General features: G+C 38.1%; 2 protein-coding genes across 2 annotated transcripts; one reads left to right on the top strand and one right to left on the bottom strand.

The window, feature by feature from the left end:
- The first annotated feature begins 10,943 nt into the window (after positions 1-10,943).
- LOC140822969 (caffeoylshikimate esterase-like) lies at positions 10,944-13,987 on the top strand. The gene is made up of 2 exons (XM_073184015.1): positions 10,944-11,578; positions 13,392-13,987. The coding sequence occupies exons 1-2, from the start codon at positions 11,045-11,047 to the stop codon at positions 13,827-13,829; spliced, it is 972 nt and encodes a 323-aa protein (XP_073040116.1). The 5' UTR covers positions 10,944-11,044; the 3' UTR covers positions 13,830-13,987.
- Positions 13,988-14,532: 545 nt separating this feature from the next.
- LOC140824115 (V-type proton ATPase subunit c''2-like) lies at positions 14,533-16,336 on the bottom strand. The gene is made up of 3 exons (XM_073185716.1): positions 16,322-16,336; positions 15,038-15,282; positions 14,533-14,928 (listed from the first exon to the last, which is right to left on the bottom strand). Exons 1-3 carry the CDS (start codon positions 16,334-16,336, stop codon positions 14,760-14,762), a joined length of 429 nt encoding a protein of 142 aa, XP_073041817.1. The 3' UTR covers positions 14,533-14,759.
- Positions 16,337-19,391: the final 3,055 nt, after the last annotated feature.

Below are 19,391 nucleotides of genomic sequence, written 5' to 3' on the forward strand. Positions count from 1 at the left end.
ATTTTGTGATAAGGGAACTGGAAAGCCTGCTAACTCAACACGGGTGCCAAAATAACCATTTTGTCCGTGGAAACCCTAAATCTATTTTACCCCTGGACCTCAAAATTTCGACCCGAAGCCAACCAAACTCCTCAAAATATAATTATAATCATTTCCTAGCCATATCCTCGAGCCCATTCCGTAACTTCTACAATTCGTTTTAAAACATGGACCGGGGTCTCGGTTTTAACCTGAATCAACACGAAACTTAACCAAAATTTCCCAAATTTTAATCACAACTTATTCATACTCTATCAGTACCTAAACCACCCAATTCCTACCGTTTTGAACCCCTTAAAACCTCTGCCCCTTTGCAGGAATTTTCTGCACACATGCACTGAAAACCCTAGTGCACTAAACCTTCATATTTTCGATCCTCAACCTAACCAACCCGAACTATCCTTGAACATTGTTACCTAGGACCAATATCAAGCTGTGTACACCATACTAGACCAACCCTGCACACGCCTTGTAGTAGCCCGAATTCCAAATTGGGTAATTAACGGAGTAATGGTGATTAAGAAGGTTTAATGTGTAATTTTGACCGAGTCATGACCGGACGGACCGAAGATGGTTCGGAAGCACCGAAGAGTTCGGAAGGTCCGAGGTGGGTTCGGTGGATCCGAGCATGAGGTGTCAAGAGCAGCTGGACACGTGCATGATCGGACGGTCCGAAGTGTATGATCGGAGGATCCGATCATGAGCTGTCAAGAGCCAATGGACACGTAGCGTTCGGACGTTCCGAAGTGGTGTTCGGAGGATCCGAACATGGCCTATAAATAGTGGTCGGATTTCCTCATTTTGACTCGCCAATTCAGAGAGTTCCGTAGCATTTCAGTCGTTTCTGACAGGTTCTAGTCTTGTTCCGAGATTTGGGCACTAGCGGGGAGCTGCTGGTCTTGTAGCAGAGCTGTGCTCTAGTTGGGAGCTAGCGGCATCAGCGGGCTAGCGACGGACGAAGGTTTGGAATTTTATCAGTATTTATCTCAGGATTATCTAGTTAAGTCTGGTAGATAAGTTTAGTGATGGTTTTCACTTGATGAATAGGCTTGGATTAGACCTGTTGTCTGGTTGTTCCAGTGGATTAGGATTGCAGTGATAGAGGTACGAAAGTACTATCCGAGATATCCTGGTTGAGTATACATTCATATATGTGTTGCATGATTATCTGTTGCATTGTTATATATCATATGATGCATGCTATTATGTCACGAGTTATGATGCATATTGCATATCATGTTGAGCTGTATCTTCTTCGAGATAGCCTTTACTGTTGAGCTGTATCTCTTTCGAGATAAGCTATATCTTGGGGCCGCTCAGCCCTGTCTTGTGGACGCATGGACACCGAGAGTACACAGTGGCCGACGGGTCGGGAGGGCTTCGGTGGTCCGGGACATTTTAGGTCCACGTCTGTCTTGTAGTGGATGCAGTGACCCAGAGGTTGGACCGCGCGGCACTATCCACTTGGCGCCTCTAGACTGAGCATTGTTGAGATCCTTTTGTGACTCCTGTTTCTTGACTACCCCGGTATCATGATCATAGCATGTGCATTTCATATAGGTCTGTATACTCATACTTTTGTACTGGGCGTTCTTATCGCTCACGTCCTCGGTTTTGTTTATTCTTGGACACCCCATTCCCACGGGGCAGGCTTCAGGTTGGACAGCTCAGGAGGAGCAGGAGGAGGACGTTGAGTAGCTGGTTGGTTTAGTTTATCGGTATTGTTTTGATTCGATATGGTTGTATTGGATATTTTATTTTGAGTTATTCTAGACTTCGATTGGGTTGTATAACCATCATTTGTTGGTATTTTCCGCTGTTATCTCTGATTATTGTTATTAGGTTAATTGCATGCTTAGTTCTTGCCTAGTAGGTGATTCTGGAACGGGTCACTACATTTATGGTATCAGAGCATGCGTATGATTTTGGGATATAGATTTCTGTTTTGGGATTTCCATTGACCAATTTACTAGTTTCCCCATTCTATTGTTGTAGCAATGGCTGACCACTTTGGTGATGAGAGTAGTCAGGGAAGTGTAGGTCGTTGGGGTGACCAGGACGATCGTAGACGTCATCGTGAGCATCGTCATCGTCGGGATGGTCCTAGGCGTTTCGATATGCATCGTTTCATGCAGATGGGACCTAAGCCTTTAGTTGGTGGTGAGACTCCCGATGATGCGGAGGATTGGTTAGAGCGCATGGAGAGTTGTTTTGTTTTGTTCATCCTCTAAGCTTGATTTCGAGGACGAAATCGTTTTTAAGGGGGGGAGAATGTAGTAGCCCGAATTCCAAATTGGGTAATTAACGGAGTAATGGTGATTAAGAAGGTTTAATGTGTAATTTTGACCGAGTCATGACCGGACGGACCGAAGATGGTTCGGAAGCACCGAAGAGTTCGGAAGGTCCGAGGTGGGTTCGGTGGATCCGAGCATGAGGTGTCAAGAGCAGCTGGACACGTGCATGATCGGACGGTCCGAAGTGTATGATCGGAGGATCCGATCATGAGCTGTCAAGAGCCAATGGACACGTAGCGTTCGGACGTTCCGAAGTGGTGTTCGGAGGATCCGAACATGGCCTATAAATAGTGGTCGGATTTCCTCATTTTGACTCGCCAATTCAGAGAGTTCCGTAGCATTTCAGTCGTTTCTGACAGGTTCTAGTCTTGTTCCGAGATTTGGGCACTAGCGGGGAGCTGCTGGTCTTGTAGCAGAGCTGTGCTCTAGTTGGGAGCTAGCGGCATCAGCGGGCTAGCGACGGACGAAGGTTTGGAATTTTATCAGTATTTATCTCAGGATTATCTAGTTAAGTCTGGTAGATAAGTTTAGTGATGGTTTTCACTTGATGAATAGGCTTGGATTAGACCTGTTGTCTGGTTGTTCCAGTGGATTAGGATTGCAGTGATAGAGGTACGAAAGTACTATCCGAGATATCCTGGTTGAGTATACATTCATATATGTGTTGCATGATTATCTGTTGCATTGTTATATATCATATGATGCATGCTATTATGTCACGAGTTATGATGCATATTGCATATCATGTTGAGCTGTATCTTCTTCGAGATAGCCTTTACTGTTGAGCTGTATCTCTTTCGAGATAAGCTATATCTTGGGGCCGCTCAGCCCTGTCTTGTGGACGCATGGACACCGAGAGTACACAGTGGCCGACGGGTCGGGAGGGCTTCGGTGGTCCGGGACATTTTAGGTCCACGTCTGTCTTGTAGTGGATGCAGTGACCCAGAGGTTGGACCGCGCGGCACTATCCACTTGGCGCCTCTAGACTGAGCATTGTTGAGATCCTTTTGTGACTCCTGTTTCTTGACTACCCCGGTATCATGATCATAGCATGTGCATTTCATATAGGTCTGTATACTCATACTTTTGTACTGGGCGTTCTTATCGCTCACGTCCTCGGTTTTGTTTATTCTTGGACACCCCATTCCCACGGGGCAGGCTTCAGGTTGGACAGCTCAGGAGGAGCAGGAGGAGGACGTTGAGTAGCTGGTTGGTTTAGTTTATCGGTATTGTTTTGATTCGATATGGTTGTATTGGATATTTTATTTTGAGTTATTCTAGACTTCGATTGGGTTGTATAACCATCATTTGTTGGTATTTTCCGCTGTTATCTCTGATTATTGTTATTAGGTTAATTGCATGCTTAGTTCTTGCCTAGTAGGTGATTCTGGAACGGGTCACTACATTTATGGTATCAGAGCATGCGTATGATTTTGGGATATAGATTTCTGTTTTGGGATTTCCATTGACCAATTTACTAGTTTCCCCATTCTATTGTTGTAGCAATGGCTGACCACTTTGGTGATGAGAGTAGTCAGGGAAGTGTAGGTCGTTGGGGTGACCAGGACGATCGTAGACGTCATCGTGAGCATCGTCATCGTCGGGATGGTCCTAGGCGTTTCGATATGCATCGTTTCATGCAGATGGGACCTAAGCCTTTAGTTGGTGGTGAGACTCCCGATGATGCGGAGGATTGGTTAGAGCGCATGGAGAGTTGTTTTGTTTTGTTCATCCTCTAAGCTTGATTTCGAGGACGAAATCGTTTTTAAGGGGGGGAGAATGTAGTAGCCCGAATTCCAAATTGGGTAATTAACGGAGTAATGGTGATTAAGAAGGTTTAATGTGTAATTTTGACCGAGTCATGACCGGACGGACCGAAGATGGTTCGGAAGCACCGAAGAGTTCGGAAGGTCCGAGGTGGGTTCGGTGGATCCGAGCATGAGGTGTCAAGAGCAGCTGGACACGTGCATGATCGGACGGTCCGAAGTGTATGATCGGAGGATCCGATCATGAGCTGTCAAGAGCCAATGGACACGTAGCGTTCGGACGTTCCGAAGTGGTGTTCGGAGGATCCGAACATGGCCTATAAATAGTGGTCGGATTTCCTCATTTTGACTCGCCAATTCAGAGAGTTCCGTAGCATTTCAGTCGTTTCTGACAGGTTCTAGTCTTGTTCCGAGATTTGGGCACTAGCGGGGAGCTGCTGGTCTTGTAGCAGAGCTGTGCTCTAGTTGGGAGCTAGCGGCATCAGCGGGCTAGCGACGGACGAAGGTTTGGAATTTTATCAGTATTTATCTCAGGATTATCTAGTTAAGTCTGGTAGATAAGTTTAGTGATGGTTTTCACTTGATGAATAGGCTTGGATTAGACCTGTTGTCTGGTTGTTCCAGTGGATTAGGATTGCAGTGATAGAGGTACGAAAGTACTATCCGAGATATCCTGGTTGAGTATACATTCATATATGTGTTGCATGATTATCTGTTGCATTGTTATATATCATATGATGCATGCTATTATGTCACGAGTTATGATGCATATTGCATATCATGTTGAGCTGTATCTTCTTCGAGATAGCCTTTACTGTTGAGCTGTATCTCTTTCGAGATAAGCTATATCTTGGGGCCGCTCAGCCCTGTCTTGTGGACGCATGGACACCGAGAGTACACAGTGGCCGACGGGTCGGGAGGGCTTCGGTGGTCCGGGACATTTTAGGTCCACGTCTGTCTTGTAGTGGATGCAGTGACCCAGAGGTTGGACCGCGCGGCACTATCCACTTGGCGCCTCTAGACTGAGCATTGTTGAGATCCTTTTGTGACTCCTGTTTCTTGACTACCCCGGTATCATGATCATAGCATGTGCATTTCATATAGGTCTGTATACTCATACTTTTGTACTGGGCGTTCTTATCGCTCACGTCCTCGGTTTTGTTTATTCTTGGACACCCCATTCCCACGGGGCAGGCTTCAGGTTGGACAGCTCAGGAGGAGCAGGAGGAGGACGTTGAGTAGCTGGTTGGTTTAGTTTATCGGTATTGTTTTGATTCGATATGGTTGTATTGGATATTTTATTTTGAGTTATTCTAGACTTCGATTGGGTTGTATAACCATCATTTGTTGGTATTTTCCGCTGTTATCTCTGATTATTGTTATTAGGTTAATTGCATGCTTAGTTCTTGCCTAGTAGGTGATTCTGGAACGGGTCACTACATTTATGGTATCAGAGCATGCGTATGATTTTGGGATATAGATTTCTGTTTTGGGATTTCCATTGACCAATTTACTAGTTTCCCCATTCTATTGTTGTAGCAATGGCTGACCACTTTGGTGATGAGAGTAGTCAGGGAAGTGTAGGTCGTTGGGGTGACCAGGACGATCGTAGACGTCATCGTGAGCATCGTCATCGTCGGGATGGTCCTAGGCGTTTCGATATGCATCGTTTCATGCAGATGGGACCTAAGCCTTTAGTTGGTGGTGAGACTCCCGATGATGCGGAGGATTGGTTAGAGCGCATGGAGAGTTGTTTTGTTTTGTTCATCCTCTAAGCTTGATTTCGAGGACGAAATCGTTTTTAAGGGGGGGAGAATGTAGTAGCCCGAATTCCAAATTGGGTAATTAACGGAGTAATGGTGATTAAGAAGGTTTAATGTGTAATTTTGACCGAGTCATGACCGGACGGACCGAAGATGGTTCGGAAGCACCGAAGAGTTCGGAAGGTCCGAGGTGGGTTCGGTGGATCCGAGCATGAGGTGTCAAGAGCAGCTGGACACGTGCATGATCGGACGGTCCGAAGTGTATGATCGGAGGATCCGATCATGAGCTGTCAAGAGCCAATGGACACGTAGCGTTCGGACGTTCCGAAGTGGTGTTCGGAGGATCCGAACATGGCCTATAAATAGTGGTCGGATTTCCTCATTTTGACTCGCCAATTCAGAGAGTTCCGTAGCATTTCAGTCGTTTCTGACAGGTTCTAGTCTTGTTCCGAGATTTGGGCACTAGCGGGGAGCTGCTGGTCTTGTAGCAGAGCTGTGCTCTAGTTGGGAGCTAGCGGCATCAGCGGGCTAGCGACGGACGAAGGTTTGGAATTTTATCAGTATTTATCTCAGGATTATCTAGTTAAGTCTGGTAGATAAGTTTAGTGATGGTTTTCACTTGATGAATAGGCTTGGATTAGACCTGTTGTCTGGTTGTTCCAGTGGATTAGGATTGCAGTGATAGAGGTACGAAAGTACTATCCGAGATATCCTGGTTGAGTATACATTCATATATGTGTTGCATGATTATCTGTTGCATTGTTATATATCATATGATGCATGCTATTATGTCACGAGTTATGATGCATATTGCATATCATGTTGAGCTGTATCTTCTTCGAGATAGCCTTTACTGTTGAGCTGTATCTCTTTCGAGATAAGCTATATCTTGGGGCCGCTCAGCCCTGTCTTGTGGACGCATGGACACCGAGAGTACACAGTGGCCGACGGGTCGGGAGGGCTTCGGTGGTCCGGGACATTTTAGGTCCACGTCTGTCTTGTAGTGGATGCAGTGACCCAGAGGTTGGACCGCGCGGCACTATCCACTTGGCGCCTCTAGACTGAGCATTGTTGAGATCCTTTTGTGATTCCTGTTTCTTGACTACCCCGGTATCATGATCATAGCATGTGCATTTCATATAGGTCTGTATACTCATACTTTTGTACTGGGCGTTCTTATCGCTCACGTCCTCGGTTTTGTTTATTCTTGGACACCCCATTCCCACGGGGCAGGCTTCAGGTTGGACAGCTCAGGAGGAGCAGGAGGAGGACGTTGAGTAGCTGGTTGGTTTAGTTTATCGGTATTGTTTTGATTCGATATGGTTGTATTGGATATTTTATTTTGAGTTATTCTAGACTTCGATTGGGTTGTATAACCATCATTTGTTGGTATTTTCCGCTGTTATCTCTGATTATTGTTATTAGGTTAATTGCATGCTTAGTTCTTGCCTAGTAGGTGATTCTGGAACGGGTCACTACACGCCTACTGCCCATGCATTCAGCCACACGTGAATTACTCGAAAACATGCCAAAACCCAATCCTACTCAACTCTTGCGCCTCGACCGACTCCTATATTGTGACCAGCCATGGTTGAGCCATCTTGTACCACGTCTCAAACCCCTTAGGGTCTGCACCGTGGCCTGGTTCAACCCCCAACAACTGGTCCTCTCCACATAGCCTGATCCAGCCCCATGCATCACATATATTCCCTAGAACTGATCGGCCCTCACCAAAACTTGACCAACTCATGACTCCAGCACCTTGACACCTAAACTCTCGACATGTACAGCCCCCTAGCACCTCAAATCGGTAGCCCCTTACAAAAGAACAACAAGAACGTGAGTTACATGCAAGGAACATGTATATTTCAAAACAAAATCGCATGAAACTTACACAACATGATGGATCGAATGCTTCTCATGAAAAAATATACAAGAAACGTATATTGATGTGAATGATGTAAAGAAACGAGATATGTGCCTTTGCGAATGTATCGAAACCTTTGCGTAGAACGTGCACCAGAGAGACGGAGAATGATTTCTTTGAAGAAACTAGGGGAAACCGACGTCTTGCTTCTGAAAAATCACGAAGGGGCTGCTGCTGAAAGGAAGAGGGGTGGCCGAAATAGTGAGGGTAGGTTTAGGGTTTCAATTGTAGTGTTTAGGTTATAATATAAGGTGCTAATAGACCCTTAATTAAAAATAAAGGGAGTAAAAAAGATTTTAGGCCCATTAAACAATAAAATAATCTCATTAAGCTTAAAAACACTCCCGAAAAATATTTCATTTATGTACGTTTTTGAAAATATTGTCCGAACACTCAAAAACTCCCCCGACTCGCTAAAATTTGCATACCAGTTTAAAATATGACCCGACGAGTAAAAATACATCACCAAGGCCTATTTTCGAAAATCTCATTAAATTACACCATATATTATATAATTAAAAATAATTATTTAATAAAATATTTTTCTTTCATTATCCCCGGTTTTCGTTCCTCGTTCGAGCGCGAAAAACTACTAAAAGACCTTATGCATGAAACTTTAATAGATCATGGAATAAAGCACATATCTATGCAATAAACATGAAATAAAATAATTAAATACATATTTTAGTACAACCCTATATTGCATGTAATCATGTTACGTAGTTCGAATTTCCTAGACCTTACAGGTTTTATATTGTAAAACCAATATCTTTTAGTGAAAACTTTCCTGAGTGGAAGAAAATGTGACATAGGAGGGTTATCTCCGAAAATTAATAAAAAAATCTGTCATTTCATTACGCACTTTACATTCTTGCATATTATTTTTAAGTTGTTTCTTGTGAACTACCAATTGCACTATATTATTTATCACTAGTTAAGTCAGACCATTTTCACATTTATTTAATTTTCAGTTGTCCAGTAAAGCTAGTCGTTTGAGAACATTTTTAACAACTTAAATCTATTAAGAACAACTCAAAGTTTCGAAAATCTTATAAGAGTTTATTCACTTCTTTAAATTCTAATCCGATCCCAACAAGGTTTTTAGTATTAAAAATAAAGAAGTTTTTTTAGGAGAAAGAAATAATTTATATAATTTTTTAAATATAAAATTATTTTTATTTGATTTTGTCAAAAAATATCTTTACAGTTAATAAAGAAAGAGAGCATAATAATTTACCAACTTTTGGTGAAGCCATTTTCCTAATTCCAACAGTACCCTCTACATTTTCATTAAAAGTTTGAAATAATAAATATTAACATAAAAATCATAATTAAAAATTACCAAAATTTAAAATCATGGTTTTATTTTGATATTTAATAACTAAATATAATGTAAATTATTAAAACAATTATAATGAAAAAATATAATGAAGATTTTGATAGAATAACATTTATTATGCATATGTAACGAGTGTGCTCCGAATACTAGTATATGTAAATATAATAGTATGGACAGATATTATAGATTTCAGATAAATTGTATTTTTTAAATTTTTTAAAGAAAACTTAAAATTTATGAGTAATTTATATAAATTTAATAGTAAAAATAATTTATTATTTTTTAAACTCAAATCTCATAAAATTCAACCAATTTTATAATTATTTCACTTATTTAAATAAAATCAGATTTTAAAATCTCATTTTATCATACCATAAAATAATATTTACAATTCTAAATTCCACCAAACTCCATCCAATTACATGCTACCAGACACTCGGATTTTTAGTTTAATGTGTAGTTTCCGTTGAGTACAAAAGCACTCAATTGATCGGGATATGTATGCGATTTACGATATATATTCTATTTTATTTAATGAAGCAATATGTCATTATCATAATTGAAGAGTTGATATCTTGTTAATCGAAATTAATTGTCTATGTCTATAAAAATATATCAATCTGATCTATATTTATCATAAAAAAATATGAGATAGGTTAGGTCGAAGATATGTCTCAAAAAATTAACTTGTGAAACGATCTCATAAAATATTTTGTGGGCAAAAACTTGTGTGAGACGGTCTCACGGGTCGTATTTGTGAGACGGATCTCTTATTTGGGTTATCCATGAAAAAATATTATTTTTTATGCTAAGAATATTACTTTTTATTGTGAATATGAGTAGGGTGGACCCGTCTCACAGAATAAGATCCGTAAGACGGTCTCACATGAGACATACTCTATTTTGTGATAATTGAATGGTCCTTTTAGTGTGATTAATTTCAAATTACAACGTCATTATACCATTTTTCAAGATCGAGAGAGAATCACCCATTTTTTTTTAATTTTATTTATAATTTCAATTTAATGAGAAAAAAACATTTCATTTTGTATACATGCAATACGTGCGGCCGTGCGGGGCATATTTTCTCCTTGTAAAAAATGGTTTTATTATTTAACATTTAATGGTTTGTGTAGCAATAAATTTGCTGGTTTTAAACAACATACATAATTTGAGTCCTGTAAGTAAAATCATAAATACATTAAAATGTATTTAGATTGATGAATTTGACTAAATGAGATATTTGATTTGATGATATATTTAAAAAAGAAACTGCAATTAAAATCATAAATACATTAAGAATGAGGTTGAAGACAAAAACTTGTGTGAGACATTCTCATGAGTCGTATTTGTGATACGGATCTCTTATTTGGGTCATAAATGAAAAAATATTACTTTTCATTGTGAATATTGGTAGAGTTGATTCGTCTCACAGATAAAAATTCGTGAGACTGTCTCACAAAAGATCTACTCGAGGTTGAATTAATGAATTTTATTAGGAAAGAGAAATTTGCTTTAGGCATAGATTTCAATGAATATTCATTTTGGATACATTTAATATATACTGCCTTTGTTATTAAGTAGATTTGAAAATTTTTAAATTCAAACAAGTAAAATATTTGTAATTAATGAATTTAAATCCAACCGAAACAAAATTTGATTTTTGTAATAGATCTACTATTCCAAATTAGTGAAATTTAACTTAAAATAAAAATTAAAAAACCCCATATTAAGTTGCTACATTTACCATTAATTCATATTTATATATACTTCGTACAGTAGTTTTTATCCAATAAAAATGGTTGTATAGTGGTTTCACCAACTCCACCCACCACCGCTTCCCCACCACATCGCGTTTGGTGAAACTCGCCATATAAAATTCAATCCCGTGCCAAGTTCCCACCATTCTCCTCCCCATGATGCCGCCGGAACAACCCCCTCCACCTCCGAATTTCTGGGGCGACACGCCGGAGGAAGAGTACTACACCTCCCAAGGCGTCCGCAACGCCCAAAGCCACTTCCAAACCCCACACGGCAAACTATTCACCCAGTCATTCCTTCCCCTCGATCCCGTACAACCCATCAAAGCCACCGTCTTCATGACCCACGGCTACGGTTCTGATACCGGATGGCTTTTCCAGAAATTCTGCATGAATTACACCAACTGGGGATATGCGGTCTTTGCCGCTGATCTCCTTGGCCACGGACGAAGCGACGGGCTAAGGTGCTACCTCGGAGACCTCGATAAAGTAGCCGCGGCTTCTCTGTTTTTCTTTAAGAGTGTGAGGGTTAGCGAGGAGTATAAGGATCTGCCAGCTTTTTTACTTGGGGAATCCATGGGCGGGCTTGCGACTCTCTTGATGTACTTTCAATCGGAGAAGGATTTATGGACTGGTTTGATCTTCTCGGCTCCGTTGTTCGTCATTCCTGAACCCATGAAGCCCTCTAAGGTATTTGGGTGGAATTTGATAGAATTGTTTAAAATAAAAGTATAAAAATATCAAAACTGTGTGATCAAATTTATTCACAATATGCAACTTAATATATTAATTAAATACAAAAATAAACTTCAATGAATAAAATTGGACAAAATAAATCATGTACAAGTATAAAAAACTGTGTAGTGCTTCATTGAAAATATTCACTAGAAAATTAAAACTGCGAAAAACTATCTTCATTAACAAATTTAGGATGTAAATTGTATCCCAAATAAACAAAAACAAATTCATAGATACAACAACTGTATCGCTGAAACCCGAAGCCGCAAATAACTCTTCAAACCAAAACTTTACATGTGTGTTATCTTCGAGTGTCTCCAACACTTCATGACAACACAACAAACAGCTTGAGTCGATCACTCAAAATCTTCACTAGATTATATTCTGGAAATCTCGTGTATATATTTCTGTATTCTCACACTATCGTCGATTTTTCGGCTCGTATTTTTGTAGTATCTTTTCATATATGTAGATATCTTGACCTAGAGATGATCCTTTGAATAAACTTCTACAAATCATAAAAAGATGAAGATTATAAAGAAATAAACCCTTTTACACAATTATTCACAACAAAAGAATATATTAATTAAAAAGATAAATAAATTTTAATTAATAAAATAAGAAAAAATAAATCATGCTCAAGTTAACCAGGGCAAGCTATTTACTAGAAAATTTTAATTAGTTTACAAAATCAACACTGGTGAAACTACGAAAAACTATCTTCCCTAACAAGTCTTGGAAGTAAATTGCATTTCAAATGAACAAACACGAAACTACTGATGCAACAACGGTATCGCTGAAACCTGGAGCGACAAATATCTATTCAACCAGCACTTTACACGAGTGTTGTTTTCGAGTGTCTCCAATACTTCACGGCAATACAACAAACCTAATGAGTCAATCACACAAAATCTTCACTCGATTAAGTTCTGGAAAATCTCATGTATATATTTCTGTATCTTCGCACTATCGTCGATAGTTCCAACTCGTATTTCTGAAGTTTCTTTGCAAATACATAGATATGTTGACCTAGAGATGATCCTTTGAATAAATCTCTAAAGATGAAGTTTATAAGGAAATAAACTCTTAAGCATATCAAATTAAATCTCGAGTCAATCTCTATGCAAGCCTAGAAAGCCAAAACTCAAATCAAATATTTAACAATAACTTATGAACAAAGAAAAGATATTTATATCTTGGAACCCAACACATTTTTTTCCTTTCAGAATTGATTGATAATTCAATTTCTAGTGTTGATCCGCTGATAGCTGATAAAAAAATTGTGGATTTCAGATATTCTTGGTGGAATATGGATATCAAATTTATAATAACTTTATATTTAGTTCTGAATTTTGTATTTTTAGTATAATTCTTGTTACATTTGAAATCTTGAACTAAATGTTGATTGTATCTTGACTGTGTCGGATGTGATTAGAATTTTGTACTATCTGATTGACTTAGACCAGATAGCAAAATTTCTATGTGGTTCTTGATTGTGTTTTGGGAGATTTTTGGTTCAGAGAACATTGTTTTGTTACAAGATTCTACGTCTATCCATGGATTCATTCGGTTGATATATATAATAATTGTTCATGCTCTATGCAAGGCGTTTTATAGCAGGACAGAGTATTAACCTCGTGAAAAATGGGGGGAGAACGAAGATGGTCGTGGATGGGAAATATTTACATTTAGAACATAGTTTCAGGGAGATCAGTATCAATTAGCATGGATATTATGATACATCTTTTACTATATGTTTTTGAAGGTACACTTGTTGGCATATGGACTGTTATTTGGATTGGCGGACACCTGGGCCGCAATGCCTGATAACAAGATGATCGGAAAAGCCATCAAAGATCCCGAGAAACTGAAGATCATCGCGAGCAACCCAAGAAGGTACACCGGGAAGCCTAGAGTGGGAACAATGAGGGAGTTGCAAAGACAATGCGAGTATGTTCAGAACAACTTCGACAAGGTAGCAATTCCATTCTTTACGGCTCACGGGACATCAGATGGGCTCGCTTGCTCATCAGGCTCGGAGAAACTGTACGAGAAGGCGAGCAGCGAGGACAAGACTTTGAAATTGTATGAAGGGATGTACCATTCCTTGATACAAGGTGAGCCTGATGAGAATGCTAACGTAGTGTTGGGCGATATGAGAGCTTGGATCGGCGAAAGAGTCGAGAGGTACGGTCCAAAATAAAAGATCGACAAATTCTCTACTACATTAATCGCTCATAATTAATTAGTCGTCAATTATTGTTATAGAGATGGTAATAAGAAGAGTGTAAGATTTGTATCGATGAATGTTGTTTGCAAAGTCTAGTTTAGACTGGTTATTGGATTAAGTAATAGGTGTGACGCATGCTTTCTGTGGAACACATTTTTTAAAAATATTTATTTCAAAAATAATCGCATAACAAACCAACAATCATATATAGCCAAATATTTGTGAATTAGAGTAGGGGATACAATCGTTTTCTTCGGAGAAAAGATCGATTTAAATTATGGGTATTTCGTCAAATAATGAAACGTTACAGACAATGGAAAAAAGACGAAATTGAATATTATATAAAAACTAAAAAACACTGGATGATATTGAAATCCAGATAAAATCATAACCAAAACCAATTAATGATGTCAAATATGTAAATTTAGTTTGATGAAACCAAATCTAGTTACCACAGGGGCTCAACTTTTATAATAGAATAGATAGAATAGTCTTAGTACTGAGAAAAGAATTATATTATGACATCATAATAGTTTTTAATTTAGACAAACTCAATAAAGCAGTAATATATTTCAGATTTCCATAATCATAGAGAGGAAACATATTTGATGATCATGCAAACAGCTACTATACACACCTAGGACATTATGAAATCATGAATAAATTCACATCAAAGTAGTCTGAAATCCCGAAGAAAATTTTATTTAATGGGATTAAATTACATACAGAACCTAGAGGTTATAATTCAGGGATTCGGTTATTTTCTTGTTCTTTCGTTTCTTCTGCCAATTTGCGTCATTTTAAGGTTACATGACAGATACAAAAAATGGTAGATTTGTATAAGAAAATTGCAAAACATTACACATACCAAACATCGGTAAACACAGGGACGAATGTATGAAGTCATGCCTTAGATGGCCATGTTGCTTGAGCCGACATGATAATGCCAACAATAACGCCGAACAATCCAAGTGCACTGCCAAAAATCTCAATAACAAGGATTTTGACGAAAAGAGATGAGTTTTGGGCGTCAGATAATGCACAGCTGCTTCCGATGATTCCGACACATAACCTTAGTGAAAGTAAGAGACAAAATCAGTGGATTCGGCTCCAAAACAAATGTTGATTCTTTCAACAATCTACAAGAGCCAACTGAACAAAAGAAAAAAAATAGTACTCACCCGCATACAAGGTTTGCAAAACCCACAATTATTCCAGATGCGAATATAGCATAGCCAGCTCTAAGGGACTCTGGCTCATAAATCTTAGAAGACGATACACTCTCCAGTTTTGTCTGAAGAATTATAGCCACAATGACTCCATATATGGCAACAGCTTCACAGAAAATCACACTGAAAGAATAATTATGTTCAAATGACTTTGTAATAATCCACAATTCAAACCAAATACCAAGAAGTGTTATCTTCTAGAGATTTCAGTAAATATGAACAGATGACGGGATGGACACAGCTTAACTAAACTGTTGGTGGAAAAATGAATAGATGATCCTGGAAAATAAAATGAAGCAGTGATAATTAAACAGAGTCAAACAGGACAGTAGAACAAACTTAGGAAATCAAATTGCATTCATCATTCATTTGAAACGATCATGCAGATAGATATATCAAAGACCATAGTCACATTTCTTGTAAAATAATTTGAACAAATTTTAACAAAGAATCTCGATTCATTGCATTATTAGGTGTGCCACTCAAAACATATATGCATATGCATGGGAATCCAACTCTCTTATTTGCTAAAGATATGATCAGATTAGCTTAAGGAAGCACACGAATCTAGAAAACCCAACATAAGATGTAAGATCAAATGCAGGAAAATATTTCTACAAAAGCAGAGTGGCTCTGTCAAAATCCAATACCCCTACCAATTGTAATTATGTGGCGGTACATAAATTTGAAAGTCTATCACAGCCTATTCATCATTTTTCGTTGGGGTCTTATCTAGGGATTTGGTCCTGCAATTGGTGCTTATGTTGAAATGAAGTCATTGCCGAATGGATAATTTCATAAAGGTCTAAAACAGGGTCTATATTGATTTATGTTCACATAATACAATGGATTTAGGAACATGCATTGAATGAAAGTTAAGCAAAGCAGACTTCTAAAGTTATCACTTATCAGCTTGTCAAGTGTTCGACAATGCTGTGAATGATAAGATCACATGTTGGTTCCATAAATAATTACAGAATACTTAGATGAAGTCTTTCATTGGGTAATTTTTAACACCTAGATACCTTTTACACTCGAGACAAACTGGTATATGTCAAGAGGAGAATAATTTTCAAAACATAACATTTCCCTAGTTTTACTTCAAAAGATTGAAAAAGATTCCTAAAAAATTTCTAAAACTTCATGAGATAGGGTGCAAAGCGATGCACAATAATCTATTTTATTCTAAGTTCTAACTATCGTTGTTACAATAATTTGATGATTTTTACTAGTTACCCTGAGTCCTGACATCCTAACAAAAGGTCCAGCTCCAGATATTATGCTATTGAATTTGTAACAGTTTAGTTGACAAGGGAATCTCAGTTGTACTTCGATGGAAACTAGCCCTTAAAAGGACTGAATCTTGCACTTCTTTATTTGTTAAGTGGCTGACTACAGGATTAAAGAAAAAACTCTAAAACTTTCACAAGTGTGTGTGCCTGTGTGTGTGTGCGGCTGTGCGCGTCTACACCTGCAAGTTAATATACAGTATGTTAAATTGGCAGAGAAATTTAGCATAAACAAGGTCCACTTTTTCACATCTCTTGTGAAAACCCGAAATCTTGCAACGAGAAAATCGATATATGTCGTAGGAAATTTCAGCTCATTTTTGGCACAACATTATTCGCGTTCCATGCAATCATAATCTTGTAAATTCGTATAATCATTTTTTCCCTCATTATTGACCTTTTATCACTATTCTTAATGACTAAACTAAACCACAACAAATGAACCATTAAACTAGCTATATTAAAAGAAAAATAATGATAATTAAGAAGAGGTTAATGATCATTAATAGGCATTTTAAATATGATGCTAATGGCCATGAATAGGTGTTATTAAAAGGAGGTTAATGACCATGAGTAAAGACATTTAAGTGGTATCAAATGTGAAGACCGTGCAATATGGAAGGTCACCAATATTGGAGGAGATTCATGCAGCCCAAAATCACTCTGCATTTGCACTTAAGGGAGCCAAAATCACTCACCATTACAGCATGAATCTCGGGTGTGTATCTTGAATCAAGAAGAGGCCAGGTTCATTCGGGAGAGAAAAGTGCAATCATCACGTTGATTAAGCAATCAGCGACATTCTTGGAGTGATCCGGGTTTACCTTTATAGTTGATTATTCAAGCCTATATAAGAAGCAAACTCCCTCCCCATAATTTCAAGAATTCGAAATTTAGCATTTTGCAGCAGCCTAGTCGAAGCTCTACCGCAACCTTGTTCGAACGAAGTTCTTTTAGCATGTCCTTCTAGCGCCTTAATCCAAACGAAATCAGGTAAGTGGGCTTTTGATATGTATTTCTTTGTAACTTAAACTTTGTATAAGTATTTCATGACATGCGTCTATGTGTGTCAAATCATCTTCGGAAAATGCTATTATATATTTTATAAAATCTCGATCGATGTACGATATGTTCTTCTATTTCCAATGTTCTTTGATTCTGCTGAGTTCATTCAAAAATTCCGATAAATGTTGTTTGATACATCTGATTTCGTGGTGCACTGTTATGATTCGAGTGGGATGTGGAACGACGATTGTAAATTATATATGGCCCCCATCAGTGGGTATAAAACTGTGTTTCGGCCCCTATCAGTGGGTATAAAACTGTGTTCCGGCCCCCATCAGTGGGTATAAACCTGTGTTCGGCCCCCATCAGTGGGTATAAAACTGTGTTTTGGCCTCACCCCTTAGAGGACTAACATATTGGGGACAATTTGACCATGGATAACGAGATGAATAACAGTGTTTTCATTTGTTCTGATTCGTTCTGTTCTGAATTGTCTGATAATCTCTGTTTCGCACTTCGATTCCGATTCTGATCTGATATAAGATACTATGTTTTGAAAAATCAGTTTGCAATATGGGTTTTAAATTATATTTATATGTATTTGTGGTAATCGATCGGCCCCCACTTGCTGAGTGTTTCCCAAACACTCACCCCTTACATTTCTCCCCAGATAAGAATGAAGATCAAGTAGACGAGGATGAAATAAGACATGCTTTGGAGTTGGTGAGGAAGTCTTGAGATATGAAGATTTCTCGCTTATGTTCGTCCTAAGTTTCGATTCAAGTTGTACACTGCTTCCGCACATTTTATTTCGTTTTGGAATTTATCACTGTAAGACAAGATTATTTTGAGTTATTTATGAAATAGACTGGTTTTCGTTTATACTGAACTACGAGGCTTGTTGTTTGACGATTATGTGATTGTTGAACAACGCCGGTGTCGACTAACCCCGGTCTCGGGGCGTGACATTTAAGTGGTATCAGAGCCGCCAGGTTCATAATCCGGCTGGGGATTTCGATGGACAAATTTTGATGAAGTTAGATTTTGACAAAAACTTAGTCATTCATATCCACCCCAACGTTTTTTATTCGAAAATTGTGACTTCCCATAGGAAACTCAAAAATTCGATTCCATTAATTATTCTGGACCGTCCTCGATGTATAATCTTCAAACCATACGTCAATTCTCGAATTTTTCATCTTGGAACTCTTTTTGAATCAAAACTCGAATGAGATGACTCTGACATTTACTGTTTGATGACCTTATCATTTTGTAAGCCTTCCATTGTTTTTCAGGAAATGGCTTCATACGCCCCTCGTAACAACGCTCAGTTTTTGCCAATTTTTGAAATTCTCGTAAAACTTACAACTCTGCGTAGAAAATTGAAATCCTATCCTGCCAATTGTTCCTTGATCCTCATGAATTATTTTTAATTCATATGAAAATATTCTGACTTTTTTTTTTTGAATATTCCGTCGATTCGTCACCGGAAATTTAATATCCATATGCATAGGCATGTTTCAAAAAAAAAAAAAAAATTAAGATATGCTTTTTGAGATTTATATGAAATCGATTTGGGACTAGTCTTTATATTAATAGGTCAATAGAAAATTTGAGATTTTAATTTTTGAGTTTAAGTTAGATTGACTTTTAAGTGTGGAGGTGATACTCATGACTAAATTTTAATAGAGTTAAAAAAAAAATTATATTTAGGATTTTAAGCAAATTTATGTGAACATATAAATTTATGTTCTTGACTTGAATATATGGTCTTGATTTGAAACATCATTCCCAATTATATTTTTAATGTCAAATAATAAATTTTCATTTTTTTTAGTATGGTCTTAAACTATTACTAATTTCTTGTTTAATAGAATTAATTGCAATCAAATCAATTCACGTACATATCAATGTAATTGATTGAACATATCACCTTTCGGCCTTCAATATCTAATCTAATTCTTCTTGAACACAGGAACCATTCGCATCCCAATTTTTATTTTGTCAATTAC

Source organism: Primulina eburnea, chromosome 2 (genome assembly GCF_022965805.1).
Source record: "Primulina eburnea isolate SZY01 chromosome 2, ASM2296580v1, whole genome shotgun sequence".
NCBI lineage: Eukaryota > Viridiplantae > Streptophyta > Magnoliopsida > Lamiales > Gesneriaceae > Primulina > Primulina eburnea.